The sequence below is a fragment of the Helobdella robusta genome (genome assembly GCF_000326865.2).
Source record: "Helobdella robusta unplaced genomic scaffold HELROscaffold_41, whole genome shotgun sequence".
In the NCBI taxonomy this organism is placed as follows: Eukaryota; Metazoa; Annelida; class Clitellata; order Rhynchobdellida; family Glossiphoniidae; genus Helobdella; species Helobdella robusta.
In genome coordinates, this window is record NW_008704941.1 from 1,432,081 (window position 1) to 1,448,471 (window position 16,391).

Sequence of the window (16,391 nt, forward strand, 5' to 3'; positions counted from 1 at the left end):
TTGCTGTCTGATCTGGCAAAGTTCTATGATATCTGTGATGAATATTACACAGATTAAAGATAAGATTATGGTTGGTTGGTCGGTTGGTTGGATGGCTGGCTGGCTGGCTGGCTGGCTGGCTGGCTGGCTGGTTGATTGGTGATAGCTGATGTTTTTTGTATGGTTGCAAATGGATGGCTGTTTGATTGATTGATGGTTACCATTTCAAGTTATCAGTAGGTGGTTGACTGGCTTGCTAACCGACCGCTTGGATGAATAGTTGGACGATTGATTGATTGACTGATGGATGGATCATTTAGTTAATTCATCCAGTGAAAATTTGTTGAGTTTAGCAAACATTTCGATTTGATTTTAGACAAATTAATATATCAATTAGTTGATTGAGTTGATCAACTTTCCACCATTCGTCCCTAACATTCTCGTGACTGACTACTCTGCAGAGCAAACTGACCAGTTCATCATTCTCATCGAAGACCTTGGTGGTTGGCAGATTGGTGGCCGTCAGTAAGATTGGCGATTGCGATGACGTCATCGGTGTTCTGCTCTCTACTGCTTCCGGTTAGAAGGTGATGATGAATAGGATAATGTTGATCTCGACTTCACTCATTTTTTTCATCAATATACGACGTCATTACAGGAAAATGAGTGAAAGTTGGGCGTGAATGGTAATTAAAATTGAAAAACATCATCTTCCTACACAGGCATCGGTTCAGGGAAGCACTACAAAGTACTTGTCAACTGCGACAGCAAACTGAACAACACTCTACCTGGTATGACCTCTTCAATCAATACATTTCAATTCATCCTTGCACACTTTCTATTTCATCTTATCCTTCTTTCACTAATTTTGACTGAGAATGTTCATTAACGAGTTTATTTTCACAAACTTTATAAATTCAATTTTCATTTTCGTTAACCATTTTTGTACAATTTTCTGATTGGCATTCAAGAAAAGTGAACATTTTACTTGTACTTACATGTTCCAGCAGATGATAGCAAGGACATCAAACCGAAACACTACGTTGGTCTGAGGCCTTACCTGCCGACTGGCTCCATCTCGGCTAGGATATTTGAATTGAGCGCCAACCGTTTCAGCGCTATTTTTAGGAATTGTTTAAAAGTGAATGCCGATAAAATTATTGAAGACGTCAGGAAGAGAGATATGCCGAGGTTCAAGTGAGTTTTTAGGATTTTTTCTTATTATAATTTAATTCACGGTGGTGAATGTGTTAAATAATTTTAGTGGATCAAAAACAATTTCCAACCAGAGATGATCTGCCGTCACCGAGCACTCAACAGGCCAGTCAGGAACTGATGAAAATTGCGAAGGATATTTACGCTGGCGACAACGGCAAGAATCCAACCCCACCGGCTCTACTTGATCCAGTGTCTGACCTGCATATCCATGAGGTTGATGTGGTCGAGTTGTCTCAGAGATACAAGTTCCTCGAAGGTTTTGGATCCGGAGAGGAGTTTAAGTGCCAGGAGAGTGACCTGTTTGTTGAGAAGGTCGCGAGTCTTATCCAACGACTTGAAAATTTGTTGTTTTACATCGATTTATACATCGTTACGTCTGTAGAATTTAATATGGCAAGTCTGAATTTTATGTTAGTATCTAGAGGTGACATTGGAATAGGAAACTTGGAAAAAACCCTTGGGCGTTGAATATTTATTTAAATTTACGGGACACGTTTCAAAATTCAGAAAAACACTTTTGCTGAACGTTTTTCATAATTCAATAAACTGCACTCGTGTGACACCGCCAATAAGTGCAACACCAAAAATCGCTAGACAACTGTTGAAACTTTATTTTGAATATGCGAGTGTTACATAATTTTGTCACATCCATTTAATAAATCGTCTCAATTGCTCAATGTCATCACTGCATGCACGCATTCAATCCAATTTTAAAATTGGATCACATCCATGCCATATGTATATATATCCACCTTCAAATCACATCCACACAATCAATCCAGTTTAGAGAATACAGAGCCGAAGCAAAAATTGACGAGGAGATGAAAGAAATACGGTACAAGTTGTCTGATGAGAGTCTGCTCTTTCTGCCTGAATACCAACAACGAGTTGAAGTTATTATGATGACGTTGTTGTTGTTGTTGTTGTTGTTGTTTTTGTTGTTGTTGCCATGTTCGTTGATACGCGAAGGATGTTGTATTTTTAACCACTAATTAGCTTATAATTACTAATTATTATTTCTTTTTAATTATCATTCCAATCATTATGTAATGTCTTGTGTTAACATCATACATATATAAATATGTATATATATATATATAAGTTACCTTCGTAATAATATTCATTCTAGCTATTGCCATTCATTTTGTTATTACCATATATTACCATTTGATATTTCAATTGTTATCTTTCTAAAGGTACTGCGGTCGTTGAAATGCGTCGACCCGCGTTCGAACACGATCCGCTTGAAAGGCAAGGTGGCTTGCGAGATCAGCCACCAGGAGCTGATCCTCACCGAGGTCATCTTCCAGAATATCCTCTCCGATTTCCCACCCGAAGTCATTGCCGCCCTGCTATCATGCTTGGTGTTTGAGCAGAAGAGGTGCTCCGAGCCGAATCTCAACAAAGTTTTGAATGAGGTTCGTTGGATTGTTTTGTTTTTACACGTGCATTCAAACTTCAATTATTACATCATTATTCTCTTATGTTTATTCATTCATTCATTTGTTTGTTTGTTATGTTACTTTTTTGTTCTACCTACTTCCTGACAGGGTTTGCTTTTTGTTTGACAACATTTTTTAAAGCCATTGTTGCTCAGTCCGGCGGCATTTCATGATTCTTAAGCGTGGATTGTATAGCGACCTAACTTTATTTCGTCGCTATATTTTGCTGTCGTTAACATACACTGTGTGTGTGTTTGTGTGTATGTATGTGTGTGCGCGCGCGCGTGTGTGTGTGTGTGTGCATTGTATATCCACCATCTTCTTTATTCCAGGCCAAAGAGAAGTTCGTCAGACTGGCTGCCAACTTAACAGAAGTTCAGCGTCAGCATGGATTGTTAGGAGTGGATGTGCTGGAGGAATGCAACTTCGGCTTGATGGAAGTTGTTTACGAGTGGGCCAAGGGTGTGGTTAGTTGTAATGATTGCTCGTTGCTAATGCTTCTTATCTCCGTGATGGATATCATTCCTTCATTGTTTTAATACAAATGATCACATAATTTTGCTTACAATTGGGACGATGATGCGTTTTACTTATGGTGACGGCTCTAACAACTCGAAATTTCAAAATAGCTTCCAAGCATGCTTGTAACTATCATTTTCGAATACGAAGATGACAAAAAAGCTTTCAGTCATCATTAAAATAAAATAACGCCATCAACGCTCACAATCGTACAGCCATTCGCTAAGTTGATGGAGCTGACAGATGTGGAGGAAGGGGTGATTGTTCGGTGCATCCAGCGGCTCAGTGAGACCTTCAGGGATCTGACGAAGGTGAGTAACATCATCGGAGACCCTGTACTCAGTAAGAAGGTGGAGGAAGGTCTGAGGATGATTAAGAGGGACATCGTGTTTGCTGCTAGTCTCTACGTGCAGTGATCCTGGTGACGTGAGCAGCTGCTTATGGTGATGATGTTTTGATGACGTGATTGATGATGTAGTGGTGATGTGCTGATGATGTGGTAAGAAAATGTTGTCTGTCTGTATGCATGTGCAGTGATGGTGGTTCGGGTTTTACGGTGGTACGTTTGTTCAGCATGAAGTTAAATGATGATGATCTGGCGATGATGTTGCTATGATGTTATGATGGTCTGGTGATGATGATGATATTTGATGAGGTGATGCTTTTAAAGGAAGTTATGATTGTAGTAAAGGTGATGCTGACGTTAATGGTTATGAGGGATGACGGCGATAGATGTTGTGGTGAAAGTGATAATATCGTCGTGATGTGATGGTGGTCTCTGATGACGTATCAACCGATGCGTCATGATTGTTGTGATGTTCATGATTGAATAATTATGTTTTATTTGTTTATTTGGTTTTTAACTTATTATCATCTTATAAAATCAATCAATCAATCAATCAACCAACAATCAATTAATCAATCAATCAATTAGCTTATGAAGCGATATTTTCGTATAAAAAAAACCATATAAACTTTGTCATTGTTGAGTATTGAAATGAAATCAAGCATCTAAACGTTCGGTCTGTTCCGTCATTATATTAACCGTCACTAGTAACAATTTCTTCGTCACGGATGCAATCACGCGCTGTAAAAAACAAATTGGTTGAGACGTCTGGAGTTATGTTATTGTCGGTTTTGTTCCTGTACTCCATTGCAACATTCAGTAAAATTAAGTCACTTCTGTCAGGTTTGGATTATTAGCAGGACATCGTGAAGGAATCAATTTGATGGTTCGCTTGGAGTGACCGCTGCTGTAATGCTGTGAACGCAGTCAGAAGTATTTTGTAGATCACTTCGATCGTATCATCAGCGTCCATTAAAACTCACAATATCGCCATCCTCATTTATGTGGTTTAGTTACGTCATTAATTACGTCATCAACCTTAAGCAATCACGGCATGTGATCGGCAACCGACATTTTTATTTTATTGACCCGGCTTATCTCTAAACTCTCTCTCCCTTTCTCTCCTTTTCAGTGTCTCTGCCTTCCAAATACCTTATTCTTCCTTTGGTTCTGAGTTTATTGTAGGTAAATAAAAATATTATATATATTTATATAAATAAATATATATGTATGTATATATATATATATATATTTGTGTGCGTGCATTTTTTCAGCATTAGCTGATTTAAACATGTGAACTCACACCGAATCACATACGTCCGGATGAATATGGTGGTGTGTGTGTGCGCGCGCGTGTGTGTGTGATTGCCTTCAGACATAAGCCATGTTTGCGGATGATGTGCAATGCACGTACGCTGATGTACTCATGCAAAAATACGTACATGCATTTATTCCGCCGGTATTTATGTCTTGTACTGATTTTTTTTATTTCCTCCGTATCTTTAATGTCTGTTTGAGCTTTGCTGGTACGCTTTATGTTCCTCTGTATTTTATGATTCTTTTGTTTTGTATCTTTGCTGGTATGCGTGTGTGCGCGCATAGACACACGTCCACACATTCTGACTTACATTAGTCAGGTCTCTACTAGCCACTTTAACTAATATTCGCCAATTACAGAAGAAAACGTTTAAAGCTTTTTTCAAAAAAAAAAAATGAAATCCATTACCAATTATGTTTTTTGAAGTATACCACAAAAAAACTAAGGAGGTTTGAAACGAATAGATGTCTTGGAGTAATAAAAATATCTTGGAAACCAAAAAGTGTAGCAGAAGTGTAAAATATATATTAGCGATGCCGCCGAATCTGGTTGAACGAATGCAATGGATTGGATATTTCCTCATAAATCGTCGTTTCTACAAAGTCGTGGAATGAAAAGTATGCATGTGTATTGAGCAGGCAGGCAGTCCATTGTACCGCGCCGTGGTCACGTGTCACTTGATACTTCAATCTGCACGACGTCAGTGTCTCATTGAAAAATGTTTGTTAACAAACTGCATCGTTCAGCCTTCTTTTCCGCATATTTCCATGGACGTTGGCTGAATAGAAGTTTTAGAAGTTTTTTTTTGGTGCAGTAAATTATCAGGCCCTGTGGATGTTATCTTCCCAACTCATGATCGTCATCGATATTTTACAGCACTGGCAAAACATTTGAAGTTTTTCTTCCAATCAATCTCATCGTCACATGAATTCATTACCATGCGTTAACTCCTCCTTGCTCTGGTTTGCTTTTTTTTTACGGTGTTGCTATTTGAAATCTCGTAATAGTTGTAAAGTACTACAAGTTTATTTTTTTAGACTTTGAGTTTATGCACATTTCAAAGTTTTTTACTAATTCTTTGTTTGGATTTGTTTATTTTTAAAATGAGTTTTGTTGTTTCGAAAGTTAGGAATTAAATGAAGTTTTATGTTCTTTGCGATAGTAACCTATCTTTGGTGCGGCCAGTCTGGGTTTTACAGAATTTTTTCACTGCTGTTTTTTAACGAAAAGTCTAAAAAATATTGTTGCGTGTGGTGCTTGTTTAAATGTTTTTAAACGCTGGAGCCAAATTATTGAATTTTTCTTTTCAATTTTTTCTCTTTTTAAAATTTTATTTCATCAAATTGAAAACGAACATGCGTGCAATTCACCATAAAAAGCATTGAATCATAAATCATGAATAAAAGATTACATAGGATGAAATTAAATATTTTTCAATTCAAAATAAATTATTTTTCTAAAGATTTAACACCCTCTCCCATCGACGCCTGATCGTGATGACCTTCATTAAACTTCACAGTCCCTGAAACATTCCTCTCACCATCATGGCGCATCTGATTTGCTTGCTTCTTTTGCTACTTCAATCAGCGCCATGTTTCCAACGTTTAAACGAGTCTCATTCATTCTCATCGCAAACTCTAGACATTTTTCACAACTGTTTCACTCCTATAAATTTTTTATTCCACCACGCACGCATCTGGGCAAAAGGAGTATGCGAAACTTTGACGCAAAATTTTGAAAACGAATTTTGGCCTTAAAAATTTTTGTTAAAATTGACTACGAAGTCTTCAGGTTGGGATTGAGCGATGGTACACGTTGCTAAAATTTGGAAGACATTTTTTTCCTGGAAAATTAATTTGCATCATAAACATTCGCAATGTTCTGGAATGGCGGTGTTGCGGCTTCCCATCTGAAGAATCGCAATGTAAATAGGAAAATTTTGTACACACTTCTCGACCTGCACACCATTCCACCACTCGCGTCTAAATACATATATTTTCATTTTTGTGTTCACTTCATTCCATTTCATTTGTGTTCACTTCATTCAATTTCATTTGTGTTCACATCATTCCAATTCATTTGTGTTCGCTTCATTCCAATTCCAATACAGCATGAATTTTCATCACTTCTGTAATACTGTAAAACAGACGTGTAGGCTATCTTGAACCATATTAAATAAGCATTGAGAGTATATATATATATATATATACATACACAAATATATATGTATATGTATATATATATATACATACACAAATGTATTTGTATAGCGCACAATATATTTGTCAGCCCTTTGATAGCGTTATGCCAAGCTAGCCTGTATTTATGTTGTGAGCCATTTGAACATTTCTGCCATTTCTTATTTGTTTGTGTGCGTGAAAGTTTCAGTCCAGCCTGTTGTCTGTGCTTCCCTGTGCACGGGTACGTGGGGGATTTATAGGATTTGTACTAATACTGGGTATTTATACTAATACGTTGTATTTAATGCATCATGCATACTCGTATTCGTATGTCTGTAATTTTTTACCTGCGTATGTCTATGTTTGTGTTTGCATCTATTGAAGATTTTGTATATGTGTGTGATGAGTGTGCGCGCATACATTGGTTGTGAAATCATTTTATAAAATTTTGCGTGTATGTATATATATATATAATTGTTGATAATATATATATATATATATATATATATATATATATAAATGTGTGTGTGTGCAATGTATGTGTGTTTGTGTGTGTTTGTTTGTACATATTTATAGATATGTATTTTCTAGGTATACGTCTGTTTGTATGTATAGAATATAGGCAGCCTAGCGTATATCACAATTCTACTGTTGACGCGCCTGGCAATGGTTGATTTCATCCGTAAGATCATTCATCCATTCTATCATTCATTTATTATTGCAATCTTTTATTCATTTATTCATTCTTTTTTTCCCATCTAGTTTCTTTTCATGTTTAACCATTATTAATTCATTTATTCATTCATTCATTCATTCTTACGTTCGTTTGTTCATCCCAGCAAATTGTATCCGGGAATGCTTGTTTAAGAGCCAAGAAATAGCCATGATATTTCATTCCGTGTGGCCACACACACACACACACACACACACATACAAACAAACACACACAGACACACCACACACATAGATCAATTTTGGACAATAGTTTGCTTTATATGATTAAATTTATTCCTATCTTTTTATTGTCGTATATGTTCATTTCATTTTTAATATTCCTAATTGTTTTTCATTTAGTTTTTTGGTTTTATCATGTTTCTTGTTTTTATTATTTCTATAATTTAAATATTTAATTTTTTATTTTCATTTATTATTATTATTATTTTCACGTTTGTGTGCGGTCAATGACATCCATGAAGTCTTAGCATCTCCATCGATGAAGCTAATCAATTCTCAACAGTCCTCTGCTCTTGGTCCAGTGCGAATCCATTTTAAAGTATCTGAACGCTACATCTCGTTGCGTTGTTTTTACGATAAGAAGTTAAGGTGAGGACAACTAACATTTACTTCCATTCGAATCCAACTTTCCCGAATTCAACACACCTTCTATTTAGTTCTTTATTATGCAGCCCTGACATAGGCAGTACCGTTCACAAAGACCGTACCATCGACATAACATACACATTATGTATGCAGCACGCACAAGCACCGCATCATACGCGCATGACAGCATTCGAACCAGTCCATGGCATAACTGCACAATTCTGTCTGATTCGCACGTGCAAGATGCTGTTCTTATATTGAAGGATGAGTGTTTTGAAACTAATTTCACTTGTAAATATTAAATCAATCTTCTCGGATCCTATTTTTTATCTATAAAATAATATTTAATCAGATGGAAGTTTAACTACCAAGGACAACTAAGTTATTTTGTAATTCCTATAACTGGAGATGTTAATTTAATGCTAATTTGTACTAGTGAACATGTTAATTTCGACTAAATTATGTTAATGGTTGCTTGGTGTTTGGCTACGTGGCGGTAATGAGTTTCCATCGCGTCATTTCAATTATGCTCTATCTCCAAAACATATCCCAACGGGACAGAGACAGACTCCTGTTGGCCGTGTTGACGAAATCTTTTGTGATGAGTCCAAAGTTTTGAAAGATTTTCTAACAAACCTCTCAATGAAATGTTTAACATAGGACTCGAGATTAGCAAGCATTGAACTGACGATGGAATCCCATGTTGTTTCAAGTGCCGGCTATACGTACTTAATATTTTTTAAATATTCTCTAGCCACATATCTGTTTGACCGTGCTAATGTTGAAAACTTTGCTTATAAAGCAAATGATGTTTGACATTTTATAGATTTTATTTTGCTTGATTGACATTTTTTAAGGGCAGCTTCGAGTCAGATTTGTGTAAAAATAAAAATTTTATGACAAAATCGCGTTAAGGTCAACAAACAAACGGATCGCATGATGAATTGCTTTTCTTCTCGGCTGATGACGTTGTAATTTTACTTTCTTCTACTTATTTATAGACATCACGAAGCGCTGAACTTTTAGAAAAATTTTTAAAAATATTTATTAGTTTTGAATTTTGAATTTGTCATACACGTTTCATTTGTTTTTTTTTTAAATTATATCAATTTATATTTTATTCAAAATAAATTATTATGAAACGTGGCTAATGATGTTTCTTTTGTTGATATTTTGCTTTTGTTTATGTTACTATTACTGCAAATTTTGTTGTTGACGGTTTTGTTATGGTTGTTGATGATAATACCGTCTGTATTGTTGCTTGGCCAACAATGTTTTTGTTGATGATGACGTTGTTGTTGCTGTAGTTGTTGTTGATGATGTTGTTGTTGTTGATGATGATGACGATGTTGTTATTGTTGTTGTCGATGACGATGTTGTTGTTGTCATTATTGTTTGGTTAACGATGTTGTTGTTGTTTTTGTTGTTGATGTTTTGTTGTTGTTGATGTTTTATTTTTGTGGATGTTATTGTTAGTGTGGATACCCGACGGTTTTTAAGCTGACAGTAAATTGTGGTTTGCTTTGTTGAGTGGGACAATCGTCTGGATATGTTGTTGTTGCTGTTGTTGTTGTTGCTGCTGTTGTTGTTGTTGTTGCTGCTGTTGATGATGATATCTTTGATGTGTTGCTACCAAAGTTATCCATTCTTCTTTGTGTTGTTGTTTAAAGTTTTGAAGAAATTTATGTCATTATTGATTATCCTGTTGAGGGCATTTTTAGTTTTTGTTGCAATTTGTTTGAGGTTCGAAATGTTTATTTGTTGTATTCGTTGATTGTTGAAGCTTTATTGATGACCTTTGGTTTTGTGTCGTTGTTTTCATAAATGGATGAAAGCTTTTAATTTTTTTTATCAATTCATTGCTTGATCAACTGTTATAACAATAAAGAAAAAATAATTTAGTCAATATTTTGATTGTTTAATACTGAACGGACAAATAAACCTCGTTTGTGTGTCTACAAGTGTGTATGTGCCTGCATGTGTGTATATGTGTGCGTGTGTGGGTGTATGTATAGATGAATGTCGGCTTGTGTGTGTACAGATATAGTAAGTTAAAGAGAGTGAGCACGTGAGAGATGCATTGTTTTATTTTAATGATAGGTGGATTGAAAGAGGCCTGTCATGTTCTGATGTTCATGTAGTCAAGTGCCTTCGTCTTACTTTCCATTTTTTCATCTTCATACTGCTTTGAAAACCTGTTAAGACTTTCACTTCATATGTTTTTAAAATTTATATTTTGATGACGAGTAAGTTTGTTTATGGACATTTCTTTGTTTTTCATTTTCCTTTCTGTTTCTTGTAGAATTAGGTATAACAAAAAATTTGTTGGAAGTCATGCTTATAAGATATCTGCATGTGAGTACAGGCTTTTGCATATTTAATTTATGCAAACGTTTGAGCTTGTTTGATACACATACAAAAACACACACACACACGCAAACACACACCAATAGACACAAACACATTCACATAAACACACTCAAACACTGACACAAACACAAGCAAACATGTTCATTCAGCTCAATGATTGCTCATTAATATTCCGTAAAAGTTCTTCCAAACAGTCTGTGTGTTTTGCTTGGAAGTGTATGTCTCTTGCCTATTTTAAACTGTATGTAACAAATTAATTTGTTTATTAGCTTATTACTAATTATGTTAACTAATTTAGAATTAAACAAGGAAATTTCATTATGCCAGTTGTCAATCAGCCAAGTCACTTCAATTATTAATTTTGAAGTGACTTGAATTTACAGCAAAGCATACAAAAGCATCTTCACAATTTAGCGTTAATTACAGCATTTCGCCAATTATTACATAACTGCCAAAATAAACTTTTCTTTTTAATTTGTTATTTTCAAGAACTGCCAGGTTTTAAACCCCATCGTTCACGTTTTTTTAAACAATTTCACATAGGATGGTCTCAACCCAACATTTGAAATACGTACTGTACATGTCTACTGAGTATGTTGCCGATTGGTGGTACATGTTGATAGACGGACTAAAATATTTATGTAATTTTACTGGGCTGGCGGTATGCGTGTGCACGATTTACTTGTAATTTTATACGTTTGCAGAAGCTTATGTACTTGTGCAATGTTTGTTTCATCATGCGTCTGCCTCATCCAAGCCTCAGTATTTGATTGCTCCTATATGCTGAAACGCTGCTATGCCATCCCGCATGTCCTCACCAATTATTATTTACCGATAGATGCACGCAAGCACAGTCTGTCTGGTTCACTCCAATCTCATTGACAAACCGATTTTTAAAATATTTTCTCTTCATAAAAATTTTGTCGAAAATCAAAAAATTATATAGCGAAAGGGAGAGAGTAAAAAATAGAGAGAGAGAGAGGGAGAGAGGGAGAAAAGAATTTCAGTAAAAAATTTCTTTGATAAACTGTTGGCTCGCATTAAAAAATGTGTAAAAATGCTTGAGACATCGACTGGAAAATAAGCTAGATTTAGTAAATCTGATAAAATATCATTGTATTGTGGAATTTTTTCAAAAATGTCGTGGACCTCTTTTTTTTTAAATCAGTAATAACGACGGCGAGCTTCATTCAACCACATCAACACGTTCATTCATTGCCTTGATCAACATTGTAAACGCCGGTCCATGTCTTAATTATTATACATCTCGTCAAGATCATTGCAATAGCATGTTTTATAAACTACCAGATTCATCATTCACAATCCTTCAGTCAGTACAAAACAGAGCTGCGAAACTTGCTATTGGTGGCCTAAGATTTGATCACGTGACAACGATCTTGAACGAACTTCACTGGCTGACGATAGATAGAAGAAGTCTTCAAAATTGCATTTTTTACATTCAAATCAATGGTATGCCACTAGAATATATGACAAGTAAATACGCAAAAAAAAACAAGCTTCGTCGACTTTTCATCTCAGGTCGGATGATTTGAATTTGCAGTCTGTGCCAGTTGCAGGTTTGCAAATTGATTCAAGAGACATTGCAGTTGCTGGTTCCTCTGTTTGGAATGGTCTTCCACCGGCGTTCAGGAGATCTGGACTTTGTTTTTCACATATAGTCACGTACATTTCTTTGAGCGCTCGTGAAACTGTTCTAATTAGCGCTAACAAATTGCTCATTAATAATAATAATAAATAAATAAGTTTAAAATGATCACTAGTTTGTATTTGAAATATTTCTATTATACGTAATATATAGTAATAAATAGTTCTATTATACGTAATATATAGATTATATATATATGGTGTAAATATTCAGATAGGTGAATTTCTAATTTGTTAAACATATGTGTATATATGTGTTAGACCACTGTATGAATTTTACCAAATTGTTGGCATAAATCAATTTAAAGTTTGTCTTCTTAAGTTGATTAATGCCAACAATTCTGTAGAATTCGTACAATACTGTATAAAATATGGTCTACTTCCAACTTTTCTATATACTGATACTTCTTTCATATATGTACACACAAATTTTTATACATACATATATAACTGTATGTTTATATTTGCGTGTACCTATACATGCATATACATATACATATATACTAACAGAGGCAACTTACCGTACATAGATACATACATATGCACACATGCACACATGGGATGATGGTAGAACGCAGGCTGAGTCAGATATATGCATGGTTCTTCCTGCTTTTAACAAGTCTATCTCAATTTTTCCCTGCTGTCACTTGTGGATAACTCGAGAATTGTTGTAATGCATGGGTTAATGTAGGCACATAGGAGGCTGTTATGAAAATTTTAATGTAAGGAACTTTTGTAGTTATTATACGTTAAAGTTAATGTAAGCAGACATTATTAAAGTTAAATATAAATTTTAATGTTAGTCGTAGTGATGAATAATAATGTTATAATTAAGGTCTTTATGCTATGAAGAGGGTTACAAAATTGGTTTATTATAAGCAAAATAATAATAACAATAAAAATATTAGCTAAAATAATAATAATAATAATAATAATAATAAAATTATTAATAATAATAACAATTTATATAAAACAGAATATTAAAAATATAATAATAATAATTATTATTGCGTTTGTTTTCCTATAGCATATTCATTATTAACGAATAAGGAACTTACTGTTTGGCCATTTGGTACTGGCCAGTTGATCATCAATAATTATAAAAAAATAAATTATGGCTAGCTGTAAATATATGCCAACCATATAATTAATTTTTAATAAATTAAACAGTTGTCTGAAAATTCTAGTAAGAAAATTTAAAAAGACAGAGTTTAAATTGGATTAATGATGCCACTTCAATTCGGTAGAATTCATAAAACAGTGCATAAAATATGATCATTTTCAAACATTAACTTATAATAATATAATGAAATAACTTATAATTTAACGACAATAATATAATAATAGTTTTTAATTGAATACTGAATTGAGGAATTTTGAAATTGAGTATAAAATAAATGGTTGTTCGATCGAGAATTACTTGAAAAATAATGTAAGAACTGCGGTTAGTTAAAGCTGTGATTTCTTTTTTATCATTTTCACTCACATCATCATCATTTTCATTATCATCATCATCATAATCATCATCATCATTGCCATTTCATCGTCGTTATCATCATCAACACCATGAACATCATCACTATCATCATCGCCATCATTATCGACGATCATAACCACCAACATCGTCATCGAGGTTATGTATCAGCCAAAAGTTAGAAAAATTTGAAAAAAATTCAAAATTAATTTGGAAAAAATTGTTATAAAATGATAAAATTAATATTAGTTTATTGCAAAATTAATTAAATTAGCTGAATCGTGCTTTTAAATTTAATAACTAAAAATTTGAGATCTAATTAAACGATGTCGAATTTGACGCCGCGTCTACTCCAGTGTCTGTCTGTCTGATTGTCTGTCTGCTCGTTTGTCAGTTCGTTCGTCTGTCGGTTCCTCTGTCTGTTTGTTTGTCTGTTTGACAGTGTGTGTGTGTGTGTGTATGTGTGTGTGTATGTGTTTTGTGTGTCAGAAGGAATGATAGCTGATAAAAAACTAACGTGTGCATGAATGAATAAGTGAGTGAACGAAGAATAAGTGATAAGTGAGATGATTGATTAAATTAATGAGTGAAAAAAATGAAATAATTGATGAGTGAGTAAGTGAATAAATAAGTGAATGAATGAGTGAGCAAATGAAGAAGCAAGCAAGTGAATGAACATCTGAGTGAGTGAACAATAGAGCAAACTGATTGAGCAAACAACAAAATAATAAACAGTGATGTGATTCCGTGTGGCAAGTCGGTAGAGAGCCATTGCTAATGTAAATAGTTATTAACCTAGTAGAGAACTGATGATTGATTGAATGAATGAATAAATGAATGGATGAATGGATGGATGGATGGATGGATGGATGGATGGATGGATGGATGGATGGATGGATCGACGAACGAACGAACGAACGAACGAATGAATGAATGAACAGAACAAAGAGAATGTATAACTAAGTAAACGATAATAAAATTAATCGTTAAATAACAAAATAAATTAGCAAACAATAAATTGATAAATGGATGAATGACGTAAGATGGATTGATGGGAGGAAGAATTAATTAAGTCGGTCTAACGTGTTGTTTATCTTGCAAGTAGCAACCGCGCAAGATGATCGCTTATAACAAAAAAGATGGATACGACGATGAGGTCATGATGACGTCATAATGATGGCATTGTCATGATGATGTCATATACTCTGGCGACATTAGGATGACGTACGCAATAATTGTGATGTCACAATGATGACATTGTCGTGATGACGTCACATAATGTGACTGCTCGAATGTCTGTCTGTTTGACTGTCTGATGACGTCATAATGATGACATTGTGATGGCGGGCTGGTGATGTCACGACGATTTTTTTCCACAATAAAACTAGGATGACGTATTTAATGAAAATGTCATATGATAAAATGGCTATGCTGTAATGATGACCTCATAGTAATAACGTTGCGATGATGTAATGATGACGTCACAATGATGTCGCGTTGTGTTGATGTAATGATGATGTCATAGAGATGACGTCATGACACCGAATCTAATAAAAACGACAGCTATACAAATAACGGCCATTTTTATTGCAAGGCTATCAAAGAATGGCGACAACATTATCATCATCATCATCATCATCATCCTCATCATCATCATCATCATCCTCATCATTATCTTCATCATCATCATCCTCATCATCATCAACAACAACAACGCAAACATCAACATCATCATCATCACCAACATTACCAACTTTAACTATTTAATATACTCCGCGAAATTCATCATCATCATCATCATCATCGTCGTCGTCGTCATCGTCATCACCATCATCGTAATCAACAACATACACACACACGCACACACACACATGCACTTAACACTATTACACTAACATTAATATTCATCAATTTTTAGATGGAAATTATCTTATTTACTAATTGTAGATGAATTTTTTATTTTATGGAAACTTCTTATTAAAAAATATATAAAAAGATTAGGCAGAATTTTTGCACTGTTGAGTTATTCGAGTTTAATTGGACAAAATTTTGAGTTTTAAAATTTCTCACTAAAATTTTTTTTAAGAACTTCGTTGTTTTTTCCGTGTCGAACATAAGAATTTTTTGTCACCAGTGTTTGTTTTTATATTTAAAAATTTTTCAAGAAAAAATTGAGTTAATGAATTTAAATATTTCTCTGATTACGCTTCATGGCGTAAACAAAGAACAACACGGAATAGAAACCACCCACTAGAAGAGATATTTTTAAAATTTTCTTCGGCGAACAACAACATTGAAAATTCTAATAATTTAAATAATGAATGTTGAAAGAAGTATATACATTGTTGATGATGTTGTTGTTGTTGGTGTTGTTGTTCATGTTATTGTTGTTGTTGTTCATGTTGTTGTTGTTAATAAGCTGTTCACAACGACACAACAACAACAACATGTTACTATTTGGAGATGATGTTTTTGAATGCTTGTTAGAAATAAATACCTGTCCAGTTCAAATTGTTCTAAAACTCTAATACCTTAAACGTTTCACATTAAATTTAAGTCT

The 16,391-nt window shown here is 34.3% G+C and overlaps 1 protein-coding gene across 1 annotated transcript in view; it reads left to right on the forward strand.

The window, feature by feature from the left end:
• The window catches only part of HELRODRAFT_193051 (hypothetical protein), a gene marked incomplete at its 5' end in the record, with an annotated part of 14,538 nt that extends 10,403 nt beyond the window's left edge, over positions 1-4,135 (forward strand). The window contains 8 exons of the mRNA XM_009025418.1: positions 441-558; positions 702-770; positions 987-1,176; positions 1,269-1,509; positions 1,980-2,090; positions 2,394-2,615; positions 2,972-3,106; positions 3,374-4,135. Of these exons, the coding sequence (XP_009023666.1) occupies positions 441-558; positions 702-770; positions 987-1,176; positions 1,269-1,509; positions 1,980-2,090; positions 2,394-2,615; positions 2,972-3,106; positions 3,374-3,574 (1,287 nt within the window). The 3' untranslated portion in view covers positions 3,575-4,135. The remainder of the gene's footprint in view (positions 1-440; positions 559-701; positions 771-986; positions 1,177-1,268; positions 1,510-1,979; positions 2,091-2,393; positions 2,616-2,971; positions 3,107-3,373) is intronic.
• Between the last annotated feature and the right edge of the window lie 12,256 nt (positions 4,136-16,391).